Source organism: Acanthochromis polyacanthus, chromosome 4 (assembly GCF_021347895.1).
Source record: "Acanthochromis polyacanthus isolate Apoly-LR-REF ecotype Palm Island chromosome 4, KAUST_Apoly_ChrSc, whole genome shotgun sequence".
Lineage (NCBI taxonomy): Eukaryota > Metazoa > Chordata > Actinopteri > Pomacentridae > Acanthochromis > Acanthochromis polyacanthus.
In genome coordinates, this window is record NC_067116.1 from 15309247 (window position 1) to 15324104 (window position 14858).

The following is a 14858-nucleotide window of genomic DNA, read 5'->3' on the forward strand; positions in this document are numbered from 1 at the left end:
CATGAATGCATGTGTTTGTTCAGTGAACTGTATCAGTCAGTTCAGTTTCTGTTCAGTCTGACTGAGGGAGGTTTTTGTACGACGCTTTTTCACTGTGTGAACACATACTGACTGTTGATGTAATGATAACTCTGACAGTAATAAACTGCTGCATCTTCAGTCTGGACTCCACTGATGGTCAGAGTAAAGTCCACTCCATTCCCTGTTCCACTTCCACTGAATCTGGAGGAGATTCCAGAAACTCTGCTTGTTGTGTAATAGATCAGGAGTTTTGGAACTTCTCCAGTTTTCTGCTGGTACCAGGCCAGGTAGTATTGTGAACCAGAGTGGTGAGCTACTTTAGTGCTGGCTTTACAGTCAATAGAGACAGTTTGACCGAGCTGCACTGATTTATCTGCTGACTGAGTCAAAACAACATTTTGTCCAACAGAGCCTGAGGAGAGAGAAGAAACAATGAAACTCAGCTTCAGTCAAATGATTTCACATCACAGAAAAATCATTTTCCTCACCCTGAGTGATGCAGAGGAGAGTCCAGATGAGGACGCAGATCAGAGTCATGTTTCTGATGAGGAGGATTTGTGTGTCTTCTGTTGTGATGAAGGACAGCTGTCAGTCATCCAGTGTTCAAGTGTCAGGACTATAAAGTCTCCCAGAGCACTGGAGCATGGTGCTGCTGATGCAAAGTGTCTCTATGGAAATGTCTGACTCACTCCAACAGGGACTTGGATCAATCTGATCATGCTGGTTGTCAATCAATCAATCAGATTATCGGAAAATTGATTAAGAACATTACCCAAAATGTATTCTAAGATTTTTTATTCAGGTTTACTCTTCTAGATATACCTTGTTTCAAAATGTTTCCTTTCTTCTTCAAATAATTAATGAGAGTTTATCAGTGGATAAATTCATTTATCACAGAAATGATTGGAAATATGTCTCGACTTCCAACTCTCTTTTAAGTACTTAATGAGAATAAAACTTTTTTTATAATTTATCATCTCAAACTTAAGAAAAAAACTTCTGTGAAACTTTTAGATCATTACATTTCTGCTGTCAGGATGATAAACTCTCCCAGAACACTGAAGCTATTTTCTGACTTAGAACTATTTTTGAAAATGTATCAATGGATCAGTCAATGTATCAGAGCATTAATTATAAATGTGTAATTAATTTACCATGTATGACATATTTTACAGTTTATGTGTATGAAATATTCATGTTGTTGCTTTTTCTTTTCTGTCTTTAAAATGAATATTTACCCAGAAATGATTTCAAATTTATACATACTAAATGAAACAATAAATTATGGATATTTGTAGCTCTGTGTTATTTTCAGTTTTCATACCAGCTGACAAAATGATACAAACAGTGAATGATTTTGGTGAGTTTGTTTGTTCCAAAGTCAGAGAGCCGTGTCTCTCTACAGTCAGAGGTTTTTGTACGGCGGCTCAATCAGTTTGTATCACTGTGGTGGACTTTTGGTGGAGGAACCAGACTGGATGTTGGAAGTAAGTTTATATTTTAACTCATTGCTAAAAACTAAATACTACTCCTTAAAATATCTTTTAAAAGTTCTACATCTGACCAGTTGTAAAATATTTTTGAATTCAGAGAAACTTCATGTATTAAAGTTTGAATTCCTCCTCATAGATGCTAACTCTGATCAGGTTTGATGAAATTCAATGTTTACATGATTTAAAGGACTGAAGTTGGAAAATTATGAAACTTAAAGTATGGATTGGATAAAACTTTATTGGTCACGTTGTTAATTTTTTTACAAGACAATATAAACACATTTATGTTCTTCAATCCTGGATGGAGTGATGATAAAGATTTGTATTTGAAAATGTGCAAAAATATCTAAACTTCCTCATTTCATCATAAATAGTTTCTTCGTCTGGATGAAATGATTTGACCTGTTTAGTAAATGATGATTGAAATCCACAGAAAAATTCTGAATTTTCTTCAACTAAATTTCTCTAGTTTTCTGTTTCTACTAAATACTTTAATGTTTAGTTGAGACTTTGAAGTGATTTTGCAGTAAAACTTGTGAATGTTTCCACATGTGCTTGTTTAGTTTCCAGAGTAGTTGGACTTATTTGAGGTGAAACTGTGAGATGATTCTCTCTGAGCTGATTTACATGAGAGCTTTCTGAAAGGGAACTGAAACAATGTGTGAGTGAGTGAGTGCTGGAGCAGAAAAAGCATGTGACACAAACTCCTTGAAGGACTGAATCCAGCGTCTCACACTGAAGGTGTCCACGTGTGTGATGTTTGAGTGACAGCTGTGTGCTCCCTGTCCTCTAAGCTGATTGGTGTCTCCTAGGTGATGTCCGTCCCACCCTGACGGTGCTGCCCCCTCCAGTGAGGAGCTGCAGCAGGGGAAGGCCACGCTCATGTGCCTGGCCAACAAGGGCTTCCCCTCAGACTGGAGTCTGTCCTGGAAGGTGGACGGCAGCAGCAGCAGCAGCAGCAGCAGCATGAGCTGGGAGGAGAGCAGGAGCCCCGGGGTGCTGGAGAAGGACGGCCACTACAGCTGGAGCAGCACCCTGAGGCTCCCTGCAGACCAGTGGAGGAAGGTGGTCTCTGTGAGCTGTGAGGCCACCCAGGGCTCCCACACTCCGCTCTCACAGACACTGAGGAGAGACCAGTGTTCCCAGTCCTGACCTCACTCACTGGGACTCTCATACTGCTTTGACTCTCTGTCTGCTCTCTGGAACTCTCTCTCTTTCTGTCTCTCATCAAAGTAAATAAAGATTCAAATAGTCCTGTTTTCCTTCTCATCATGTCACAGCTCATGTTTTCACAAAATAAAGATGTTTGTCTTCAAATCAAAAATGTTTCTGAGGATTTTGTTGTTTAGTTAGATGTCTTATTCCAGTTAAAATGTACAAATATGAAAGAGATGCTACAATGTGATGAAGGATTCTTTTTTTTTTTTGGAGTCACTTTGTAAAAATGTGTGTGAACTTTTCACCGCAAAAGTTCAACACAATGTCTCGTTTTGCATTGACACAACAAAGAAATTATATATGGATCGATAGATAGATAGATAGATAGATAGATATCTGGCCCTTTTCAGACTCCCTCAAATCCTTACACTTCCCATTTTTCTTGCCCGTAACAACTATCAGCTTTGAGGACAAAATGTTCACTTGCTTCCTAATATATCCAACCTACTAGTGCCATGATGAAGCAATGATCAGTGTTATTCACTTCACCTGTCAGTGGTCAGAATGCTATACCTGATTGGTGTAAATCTATCTGACATATACACATGATTGCTTATGGTTGCTGGGACTTCTTTTGATGTGGTTTTGCATCATACCTGCTGAATGCATGTTCAAAAATTGGCCATAAATTAACAGAAATATTTTAATCTATTGTTTTCTCACATATATAAATACTTATCATAGACTTCAACTCAAATTGCATAAAAGAGTCTCAGAAATGAATACAGTTTACAGTGGTTATAATTACTACATTTACTGCTTAGTCCTATGAGTGTGTTGTACAACAGGCAGCAAGACGATCTCAGATTAAGAACCAACAGAGATCAAATCATTTTCACTCATTGTGTAAATTCCTATGAAACTTTTCCTAGCAAAATGCTTGCGCATGCAAACAGGAAAATAGATTGTTTCTTTCTTTGGCACAAAAGTGCAGGAAGAAACTTTGCTAAAGATCATTAGAGGAAGTCTGATTAATGTTGGAGTACATGCTGCCTTCAGATCTGACCAGTTAAGCATCCCTAGCTGGCAGAGGAAGAACTGTGGCTTTTTATTGTTTAATATGTTGTTGTGTTTTAAGTTATGGACCTTTACAAGACAAGATGTTGTTGTTTTTGAGGTCTTGGCAAGGTGACAGTCCACCAAAAAAAAATCTTTTTACTTCTATATCACCAGAAGGCTAACTTCTTGTCACAGCTCTCATCACTCCAAAGGTGATTTGAGCTCTCAGCCACACAGTACTGACTACAGTTGGCGTTATCTGGCTCCCCATCCCCCCAGTCTGTGAAGGAGCTGCTGCTGTTGTCGGACCACCTCCATGACTGTTTGTACAAACCAATCCATGCACCATAGATGGAAATTACTGACATCACCAGCATGTTCTCCAGTCAGTGCAGCACACTGTTCAGTCGTGACTCCTCGTCTCTTGTAGTCTTGGTAATTTTGTTTTTGCTCCATTCCAGACTGGTTCCTGTCTGCTTGTGTAACCTCGGACTCCTGGTTTCGTCCTTCCTGAATTCCTCTGCAAACTCTGTGTTCCAAACCCTGGATATCTGTGGTCTATCTTCAGTTTTCCTCACGTCAGTACTGGTTCACTCTAGCCTAGCTTAGCTAGACTGTATTCCCGTTATAAGGGATATACGGGAATACGGTCTAGCCCTCCTCCATTGACACATTTTGACAGGTTTTCAAGCTCCGAGCAGATCAGACCGAACCAATCAGAGCACCAGAGGCGGGAGATAACGATGCGACTGCAACAGAGCGAGGTTTCTCTCGTGCGCTTTCCTCTGTTTTGCACGGGCTGAATTTGTCCATAAAACCTCAACAAGAAGCAGCTCTTAAAGCTTTTCTTTTTAAAAAGGATGTATTTTTAATTCCACCAGGCTGTACAATAGAATGCGTAATGCTGCCCTCCACTGTTGAAAGGGAGAGCTTAGATTTTCCTCAGGACCCCTGTACGGCGAAGGAAGCTGTTAAAACTACAAAACATCATGGCAGAAAGGCAATTGTTAGGTCGCTTAGTGATTGCGTCACACATGTGTTACGCTGATTGGCTCTCTCCAGTTCAAGCTGTGATCGGTAGTCCCGTCTCTGGGCTAGATTTGGTTCAATGGAGCAGTTCCAGACTGACTTTATGTGTATTTGTAATACACAATATAAAGGCTGTCTGGTCCCCAGGCAAGGTTCACTCACCTCTGTACCTCTGACACCAGTCACCTGCCACGCCGCCTCTGTTGCCAGTCCACAAACCCTGGCTGCTACGTCACCTCCGACGCCAACCCTACAAAACCCCATCGCCATTCTGCTGCTGGATCCCACGTCACGTCTGGCTGCCAGCCACCACCTCGCAGCACACCGGTCTCCCCTGAAAACCTCCACATCAGCTAAATCTCCTTACCTGTACGGTACCAATCCGTATTGTTTCTGTGCCTAAATTCTCTTGTATAAATATTTCGGCTTTCATATAATCTGACCCGTGGTCTTTATCTGTCAAAGTAGCTCTTCACATTATTACTTCGTGTTGGTTCTTGTTCGAGTAGAGTATTCCTGCCTTGGTGTTACCATACGTGGGTTTGCTAATCTACCCTTTTCTGTCGTGTATTTAGTCTGCCTCCTTGCTAGGAGGAATTGAGCCGTCCTTGGATGCAAAAGATTATTTCCATGGTCTAGAGCAGTTCTGGTTTCCTGTTCTTTAATCTCATTCCTGTTTTGTTAATTTAGCCTTTTAAATTGCTCCCTGATCTGAGATCTCATTTCCTGCATGAGCCTCCGTTCACCGTAACAGTGAGATGACATTGCTTCAAAGTCAGAGGGCATACCATCCATTCACATTGATTCCAACCGGCACACACAGCCAGTACAGCTTGTTCTTTGTTTAGTAATCTGTGATTCATGCTCATGTATAGTGGGAGTGAGCAGCCACTTTTGAGTTAACCGTTGTTTTTTTTATTTTCTCTTAAGTTGAGGTAGGGAGGTAAGATTGTTTTTGTTTTGTCAGGCCAGTCTTGCTCAACAGATTAGTGGGGTTTTTGTTTGTTGTTTTGGTCTTGCTCACTCCAAAATTAAGTTAAACATTACTAATGTGTTTTTGTTCAAACTACATTCTTTGTTAGTCCATCTCCTTTATTTTAAATAACACTTTATTTTTCTGAGAATGCATTTTATGGCTGCTTGGACCAGTGAAGGATGGTTTTTCATGTTTTGTTCCAGCAGCCCTCAGGCCGGGCATAACTGAAAATGCCAGCAAGATATGCAAGTTTGGTGACCCAGACATTGTCACTGAAAAGTGCAGCCAGCTCTGCGCTTTTCAAGAAGTAGAAACTCCTGAATAGATTATCCTAATTCCAACACACATGACAACACTTTCTACGTGAAAGCCATCAAACCTCAGAATTGTTACAGTAGCACAGTGTGTTCTTCTCCATCAGAAACATAGAGATTAGAAGTGTTTGCAAAGCACTCTTAACAATATTGACAACTTTCAAGGCTGAGTCCATGACATTTAACAATTCAGTGTTCATGTCTTTGGCAACAACTGACTCCCTTACAGTCATGGTTAGTCCACTATTTAAACCAGTCATGACTCTTGCACTGTCGGTGTACAGCACAACACATTTTGCCCATGGAATGTATTTTCTTTGAAAAAAAACATCAATAACTTTGAAGATTTCAGAACTACTTGTGCTTTCAGGAAGTTACCTGCAAAACAAAAAATCCTGCATTTCCTTTTGATCGACAAAGTGCACAAATGCCTTTGACATAACTATTGATTCATCCAGCTGTGATGGAAACTTCTGCCTACCTCAGCTTTATCAGTTGTGCCCTCACATCAGATATCATCTCATCAATACGTCCAGCAATGGTTGTGTCTGACAGTGAAACAGTTTTCAATTTATTCATGTCAATATCATTCCATACATTGTTTTACACGTCAGTCACTCAAGGCAATATTAAATTCTCTCCAAGTGTATGGCTGTTCCTTCTGGGCAATCCGAAGAACAACTTGATAAGAGCATATCAAAGCTAGCTCACCAACACTGGCATTTTTTCTCATCACGGTCTGTTGACCTTGGAGGGATTTGAGACTAGTTTGGAGGTATTCAACAAATATGTCTTCAAAGTGGCTATGGGTGGCTTTGATGGCTTTTTAGATTCATTTGGCAACACAGAGGAGCAACTGGCACACACTGGTAGTTCAATGCCATCTGTCTTCTTGAAGGTAACTTCAGATAACTCTGTATATTTTTGGGTCTACCCTGATCGGCTGCTACATCAGCAGCAGGTGTCGCCTTGCCGCTTGCATTTTCACCGGTGGTTTCTGAGATGAGCGATATCTCTCTTTTACGTGTGGATTTCTTTGGTCAAGTTACAAAACAATCCATTTTCATTCAGAAGGGTATCATCTTTTCAGTAATATTACAGTGTGCATCCTTGTGTTTGGGATCTTAGCTGATGACTGAACAGGCTCTCAGCCAATCACAAGACGACGTCTTCTGCTTGCATTTATCTGTTCTCTACAATATGTTGGTTTGATGTTATTGTGTATTTAAAGACATTTTTAATTTGTTGGAAAGAGAGAGAGAGAGGAATAGAGAGAGGAGGAGGAGGAGGAGAGAGAGAGAGAGAGAGAGAGAGAGAGAGAGAGAGAGGGAGACAGTGGTGTGCACAGACAATTTGGAGGGCAGGTGCTCAGTGGGAAAGAAAGGGCACCTTGTGCGGCTTATAGAATCACTGGCTGCCTTAATATAACAGTGCGAGATCTGAAAAAATAAAGAACAGATTTTCTGTAATGGCATTTATTTTAACATCTTAATAACACACAAAGGGTCAAAAAAGCATTGTACTGTAACATTGTAAATGACATTTATTTAGCTACTAAATATTCATGGGTCATGTGTGCCTCTGTGTGTGTTTAATGTTTAAGTTTAAAAAAAAAGTTGAGATGCAGAGGGCACCTGCTTGATACTGAGGGCAAAGGGCAAGTGCTCTAGCACCACCTGGTGTCTCTCTGTGCACACCACTGGAGAGGGATGAAGAGATAATCAGTGTTATTCACTTCACCCGTCAGAATGTTATGCCTGATTGGTGTAAAACTGCCTCATATATAAATAGAACAGATCTTTATTGTCACTGTTACAGAAAACAATAAAAATCCGCTTAGTACTCTCCGAATAGCAGCATTAAAAATAAACTATATAACACACCCTAAATATATATACATAAAGCATAAGCGGAAAATTTACAGTATTTAAACAGTTCGTGGTTGGAGACCTGATCTACACATGATATGAATTGCACTGATACATCAGTATTGCACTTGTAGGTATTTGATACTGTTAATCAGGGGGAATGGAGCAGACTTTTTTTATCATTTAAAGTTTATTTAATAGGGACAGAATAAGCAGCATTGTTATGATAACCGATGCCATGTTCATTGGTCAATAGCTAACAGCTAATTCGCAGAGCAGGTCCCTAACACATACAAAACAGCAATCAGTGTTACATAAATATATACAGTGCCTTGTGAAAGTATTCGGCCCCCTTGAACTTTTCAACCTTTCGCCACATTTCAGGCTTCAAACATAAAGATATAAAATTCTAATTTTTTGTCAAGAATCAACAACAATTGGGACACAATTGTGAAGTGAAATGAAATTTATTGGATATTTTATACTTTTTTAACAAATAAAAAACTGAAAAGTGGGGTGTGCAATATTATTCGGCCCCTTTACTTTCAGTGCAGCAAACTCACTCCAGAAGTTCAGTGAGGATCTCTGAATGATCCAATGTTGTCCTAAATGACTGATGATGATAAATAGAATCCACCTGTGTGTAATCAAGTCTCCGTATAAATGCACCTGCTCTGTGATAGTCTCAGGCTTCTGTTTAAAGTGCAGAGAGCATCATGAAGACCAAGGAACACACCAGGCAGGTCCGAGATACTGTTGTGGAGAAGTTTAAAGCCGGATTTGGATACAAAAAGATTTCCCAAGCTTTAAACATCTCAAGGAGCACTGTGCAAGCAATCATATTGAAATGGAAGGAGTATCAGACCACTGCAAATCTACCAAGACCCGGCCGTCTCTCTAAACTTTCACCTGGAACAAGGAGAAGACTGATCAGAGATGCAGCCAAGAGGCCCATGATCACTCTGGATGAACTGCAGAGATCTACAGCTGAGGTGGGAGAGTCTGTCCATAGGACAACAATCAGTCGTACACTGCACAAATCTGGCCTTTATGGAAGAGTGGCAAGAAGAAAGCCATTTCTCAAAGATATCCATAAAAAGTCTTGTTTAAAGTTTGCCACAAGCCACCTGGGAGACACACCAAACATGTGGAAGAAGGTGCTCTGGTCAGATGAAACCAAAATCCAACTTTTTGGCCACAATGCAAAACGATATGTTTGGCGTAAAAGCAACACAGCTCATCACCCTGAACACACCATCCCCACTGTCAAACATGGTGGTGGCAGCCTCATGGTTTGGGCCTGCTTTTCTTCAGCAGGGACAGGGAAGATGGTTAAAATTGATGGGAAGATGAATGGAGCCAAATACAGGAGCATTCTGGAAGAAAACCTGTTGGAGTCTGCAAAAGACCTGAGACTGGGACGGAGATTTATCTTCCAACAGGACAATGACCCAAAACATAAAGCCAAATCTACAATGGAATGGTTCACAAATAAACGTATCCAGGTGTTAGAATGGCCAAGTCAAAGTCCAGACCTGAATCCCATCGAGAATCTGTGGGCAGAGCTGAAGACTGCTGTTCACAAACGCTCTCCATCCAACCTCACTGAGCTCGAGCTGTTTTGCAAGGAAGAATGGGCAAGAATTTCAATCTCTCGATGTGCAAAACTGATAGACATACCCCAAGCGACTTGCAGCTGTAATTGCAGCAAAAGGTGGCGCTACAAAGTATTAATGCAAGGGGGCCGAATAATATTGCACGCCCCACTTTTCAGGTTTTTATTTGTTAAATATAAAATATCCAATAAATTTCGTTCCACTTCACAATTGTGTCCCACTTGTTGTTGATTCTTGACAAAAAATTAGAATTTTATATCTTTATGTTTGAAGCCTGAAATGTGGCGAAAGGTTGAAAAGTTCAAGGGGGCCGAATACTTTCACAAGGCACTGTATATATTTATGTAACACTGATTGCTGTTTTTGTATGTGTTAGGGACCTGCTCTGCGAATTAGCTGTTAGCTATTGACCAATGAACATGGCATCAGTTATCATAACAATGCTTCTTATTCTGTCCCTATTAAATAAACTTTAAATAATAAAAAAAAGTTTGCTCCATTCCCCCTGATTAACAGTGCAATACTGATGTGTCAGTGCAATTCATATCATGTGTAGATCAGGTCTCCAACCACGAACTGTTTAAATACTGTAAATTTTCCGCTTATGCTTTATATATATTTTTAGGGTGTGTTATATAGTTTATTTTTAAAGGAGAAAAGAGTGTGTTCTGGGTGCGAGAGGTCTCTGGTGATTCCCCCGGTTTTCCTCTGAAGTCTGCCGGTGTAGATGTCTCTGAGGGGGGGAGTATTGTGGTCCCAATCACCCACTCTGCTGCTCTCACCACCCATCACAGGTCCTTCCTGTCCTCTGCAGCGCAGCAGGTGAACCACACTGTACAGCAGTAGGTTCTCAGTGGTGGAGCACTAGAAGTTTATGTGCACCTTTTGGGGGAGAATAGCCTTACGCAGCCTTCTGAGGAAGTACAGTCTCTGTTGGACCCTCCCCACCTGGTATGAGATGTGGGTGGGCCATATGAAGTCCGCAGAGATGTGGACCCTAAAGCTCTTCAACCTCCCCATCGATGTAGACTGTGGAGTGCTCAGTTCGCATCGATCTCCTAAAGTCAAGACCATCTCCTTGGTTGTTCCGGTGCTGAAGTTCAGGTTGTTGTGATGACACTATCATCGCAAATGCTGGACCTCCTCCCTGTAGACAGATTCATCGTTGTCTCTAATTAGTCCTATGATGGTGGTGTCATCAGCAAACATGACGATGATGTTGCTGGAGTGAACAGGAGAGCAGTCAAGTGTAAATAGAGAGTATAATAGGGAGCTGAGGACAACCCTGGACGAGTACTAATTGTGGCAATGCTACGAGGGTTAATGTGTTTTGGTTAGTTACCAAATTACCGACAACGCCACCTGGGGGAATTTCACCCCCAGGAAATCTTATTAGAGGGAACACCACTCCAATACAGGGATAAGGTCACAGGTACGTGTGACACCAGAGACAGACGTGACGCCAAAGTATACCCAAAAATAAAACTTAATGTGCTTTCTGTTAAAATGACAATATTTCAATAAAAATCTTAGTGGCGGTGCCACGAGACAGCTCAATAGTGAGTGGCAAATAAATGCAGTCTTTTTGGACCTCCAGGGTGCAGCCACTGAACATCTATATACTGAACTGAGGGCTTACCAGACCGGAATGACTGACTAAACAGGGAAGGGGAGGGTCCGGATGTGACACACCACACGTGCAAAAAAAAAAAAAAAAACACTAATGGACACCAAGTGCTCTACTGTACAGGGAGTGAGGGGACCACCACCTCAGGGGGGAATCAGCCAGCCACTCGTCATACAGCCCAACAGCTCCTGCCCACAGAAAAAGAAATACGGTTAGCCACAGGAACAGAGATCTCTAGAACTACTCTGACACTACACTACACTGACCCTGGAGGTCACCACCAAAGCTAATAATTTTAACACCAACAATAACGGGTGTGCCAGGCGATGGGCACACGCACACCAAGATTGTTTTTAAAACACCATATAAGACTGATGCAGCAATTCCCGATGGGCAGAGAACTTGTTGCAATGAACACGGAGACAGAACTTGGAGACAGAACAGCAGCAGCTTGCTTCAGACATAAAGCCGCTCATCAATAAAACCGCAGCTGCTCGGGCATCAGGGGAAACAGCCGCACGATCACTCAAAAATCCAACATGATGCATAGGTTATGCCCAACTCCGAGGCCACACACACCCGGCTCCCAGCCTTCGGCCAAGGTACCAGCCGAATTCTGACAGGTAGATAGAGAAAACACTCTGCCAGCATCTCAAGACTGCCACAGCAAACCACACAGCTGAGTGAACACCCTAGGTCCAGGTAGAGGATGCATGTGGAAAATGTGCAGCCCTCTAACAGATATACTGCAGTGTAGCACCGCCCAGTAATCAAGGTGCAATGGGATGATTGCTCCCAGCTGCATTCAATGACCAGGAGCACTTGAAAACTACACCACCTGATCCAATACACTTAACAGAAGTGGAGATGGACTGGGCCGTTCTGCCACACAATGCTCAAGTGGAAAAGCTGAAATCAACAAACTCCCTTCCAAGTGTGTGAGGGCTTTATGGAGAGATGTGATGATGGCATTTTCCATTGACTTGTTTGCCCTGTATGCAAACTGATGTGGATTAAGGTCAGCAGGAAGATTGCTTATGGTAGCTGGGACTGCTTTTGACATGGTTTTGCATCATAACCTGCTGAATGCATGTTCAAATATTGGCTATAAATTTTAAAAAATCCAACTTTTTTATATATCTAATATGCCTCTGACTGACACCATACTCTAATTTTTTTTTTCCTGCGATTGGAACCAATAGGATCTTTAACAATGTATACTCCAGTCAGAGTCAGACATTTAATAAAGAGTCAAAAGTGCTAGTAATCCACTCTCCAGGTTATTTTTCCAAGATGTTTTGTTCTGTTCCTCCGTATTTTATAGCATCTCAGTAGTTTGACCAATCTGAATAAGTATTTCAAAAGCAAGGAAATGCATGCATGACACAAGAAAAGATTTTTAGCAACTCGCATGCAACACATTTACTTTATTCAGTTGATAAAAACCACCATGAATTCCAGCTTAAGCACGTGTTTTAGTCCTGCTACATTAGGGGCGGCATGGCTCAGTGGGTAGAGTGACCCGTCTTACAACCGAAGGGTTGCCAGTTCGATCCTCGCCCCGTCGTGTTCGAGGTGTCCCTGAGCAAGACACCTAACCCCGAATTGCTCCTGATGGGTCGTGGTTAGCGCCTTGCATGGCAGCTTCCGCCATCAGTGTGTGAATGGGTGAATGTGATGTATCATGTAAAGCGCTTTGGGTACCTTGCAGGTATAGTAAAGCACTATATAAATACAGACCATTTGCTATAAATACCTATCGTAGACATCAACTCAACTTGCATGAAAACAGTCTCAGAAATGAATACAGTTTACAGTGGTTCTAACTGTTGCAGTCACTGCTTAGTCAGAAGTGATCAGTGATGGCCTTCATACAGACTCCTATGAGTGTGTTGTACAACAGGCAACAAGAATTTTCTGAGATTAAGTATGAACAGAGATTAAATAATTTTCACTCATTCTGTAAATTCCCATGAAACTTTTCCAGCAGAATGCTTGCACATACAAACAGGAAAACAGGTTGTTTCTTTCTTTGGCACAAAAGTGCAGGAAGAAACTTTGCTAAAGATCATTAGAGGAAGTCTGATGAATGTTTGGAGCACATGCTGTCTTCAGATCTGAATAGTTAAGCATCCCTAGCTGGCAGAGGAAGAACTGTGGCTCTGCAATGTTTAATATGTTATTGTGTTTTTAGTCATGGACCTTTACAAGACAAGATGTTGTTGTTTTTGAGGTCTTGGCAAGGTGACAGTAGGTTGAAAGGATTACTGAGCCATCAGCAAATGCAAAATTTAAATTGTGCAAACGCACCTTGGAATGCAAAACGAAGCACCTTTTCCTGCTTGTAAACGGAGGCGATATACAGGATTTCCACAGAGGATATGCAAGGCAGTGTGATTTGCAAATATCTAATTTCCCTTTTTTCAGAACAGAGCACAATTGGAAGGCTTTGCGTGTAAATGTAGATTAACCAAAATAAGGAAGAGTCCTGTCTTTGCGATAGTTCCCACAAGACGTTCATCATAATAATTTGTTTGTTGTTATTTCTAGTCTGATGTTTTTATATTATACACTCCACAATACCACACTGTTGGTGTGAAAGACGTCTATGTAGGTTGTTTCACAGCAGATATTTGTATCTGTCATGTGCATCGATCCTTGTTCCAGCCACATTGATTTCATTTGTGCGTTGATGACCAAATAACCACTTGAATTTAAAATGAATAAATTTATAGGGGTGCTACTTGCATGTTATATCTTTCAAACAGCCAAATTATAGAGTAGAACAGACTTGTAGAAAACAACTTTCTAATTTATCACACTATTTAAATTCACACAATATTCTAATGCAAGATACACTCATTAAGTACTTGAAATGCTATTTTTAAAAAAAACAACAACAAATATGTCTCACTTTTTACTGAATTTTACTATGCAGTGGATACTTCAACTAAGACCTACGGCACCACTGGGCATGTATCTTCACCTTTGTCCTCCTCTTCTTCTTTCCTGGGCTGAATCTTCCAGCGCAGCTTAACATCAGTCAGTCCCTTGCTCCTCAGCATTGCTTCCATCTGACGGAGAAGAAACATTAGAAGCTCTCTTTTGGTATAAAATGTGTCATAGTAGCAGATCATAGTTGGATAATAGCAGCTTGATTGTGTTCTATCACTTTCCGATAGTAAAGAAAGCATTCTTCAGGCACTCTTTGGCAGATCAAGCAGAATAAAAGCAGACACCTGATGCTGTGTGTAAATAACTGAACAAAAAATAGGAACATTACAATACAATGCCATCAATTAAAAATGCAGGAGGCTTCCTTGCTGCAGATTTTTTTTCATATAGCGATCTCTCTCTCTCTCTCTCTATGATGGATTGTTGAAAAATGACAAAAGAGATTGTCCTTGTACGCATGATGGCATGACTTAGCATGACCTGCCATTAACGTCTACCCAAAAATTTGTTCCTGTTCAACTAAAGTGCATAATAACATTTATGTCATTGCTTTACTGTTGATCCTTTTAAGTGAACCCATCAAAAATTAGATGCGGCATGACTTATCATTTTGGTATAACTAAACATATAGCAGACTCTTCAGAGGTGCTGTGAAAGGATAATATTTTAACCCAAACCATGATATCTTCCTAAACTTAACCCAGTAGTTTTGGTGCCTAAACCTACTTGGACAAGCTTTGAC

At 41.0% G+C, this 14858-nt stretch overlaps 1 gene segment (V, D, J or C); it reads left to right on the forward strand.

The window, feature by feature from the left end:
* Window positions 1-2358: 2358 nt before the first annotated feature.
* On the forward strand, window positions 2359-2815 carry LOC127533660 (Ig kappa-b4 chain C region-like). The segment is given in 1 exon segment: window positions 2359-2815. A coding segment is annotated over 1 exon segment (270 nt).
* The last annotated feature ends 12043 nt before the right edge of the window (window positions 2816-14858 follow it).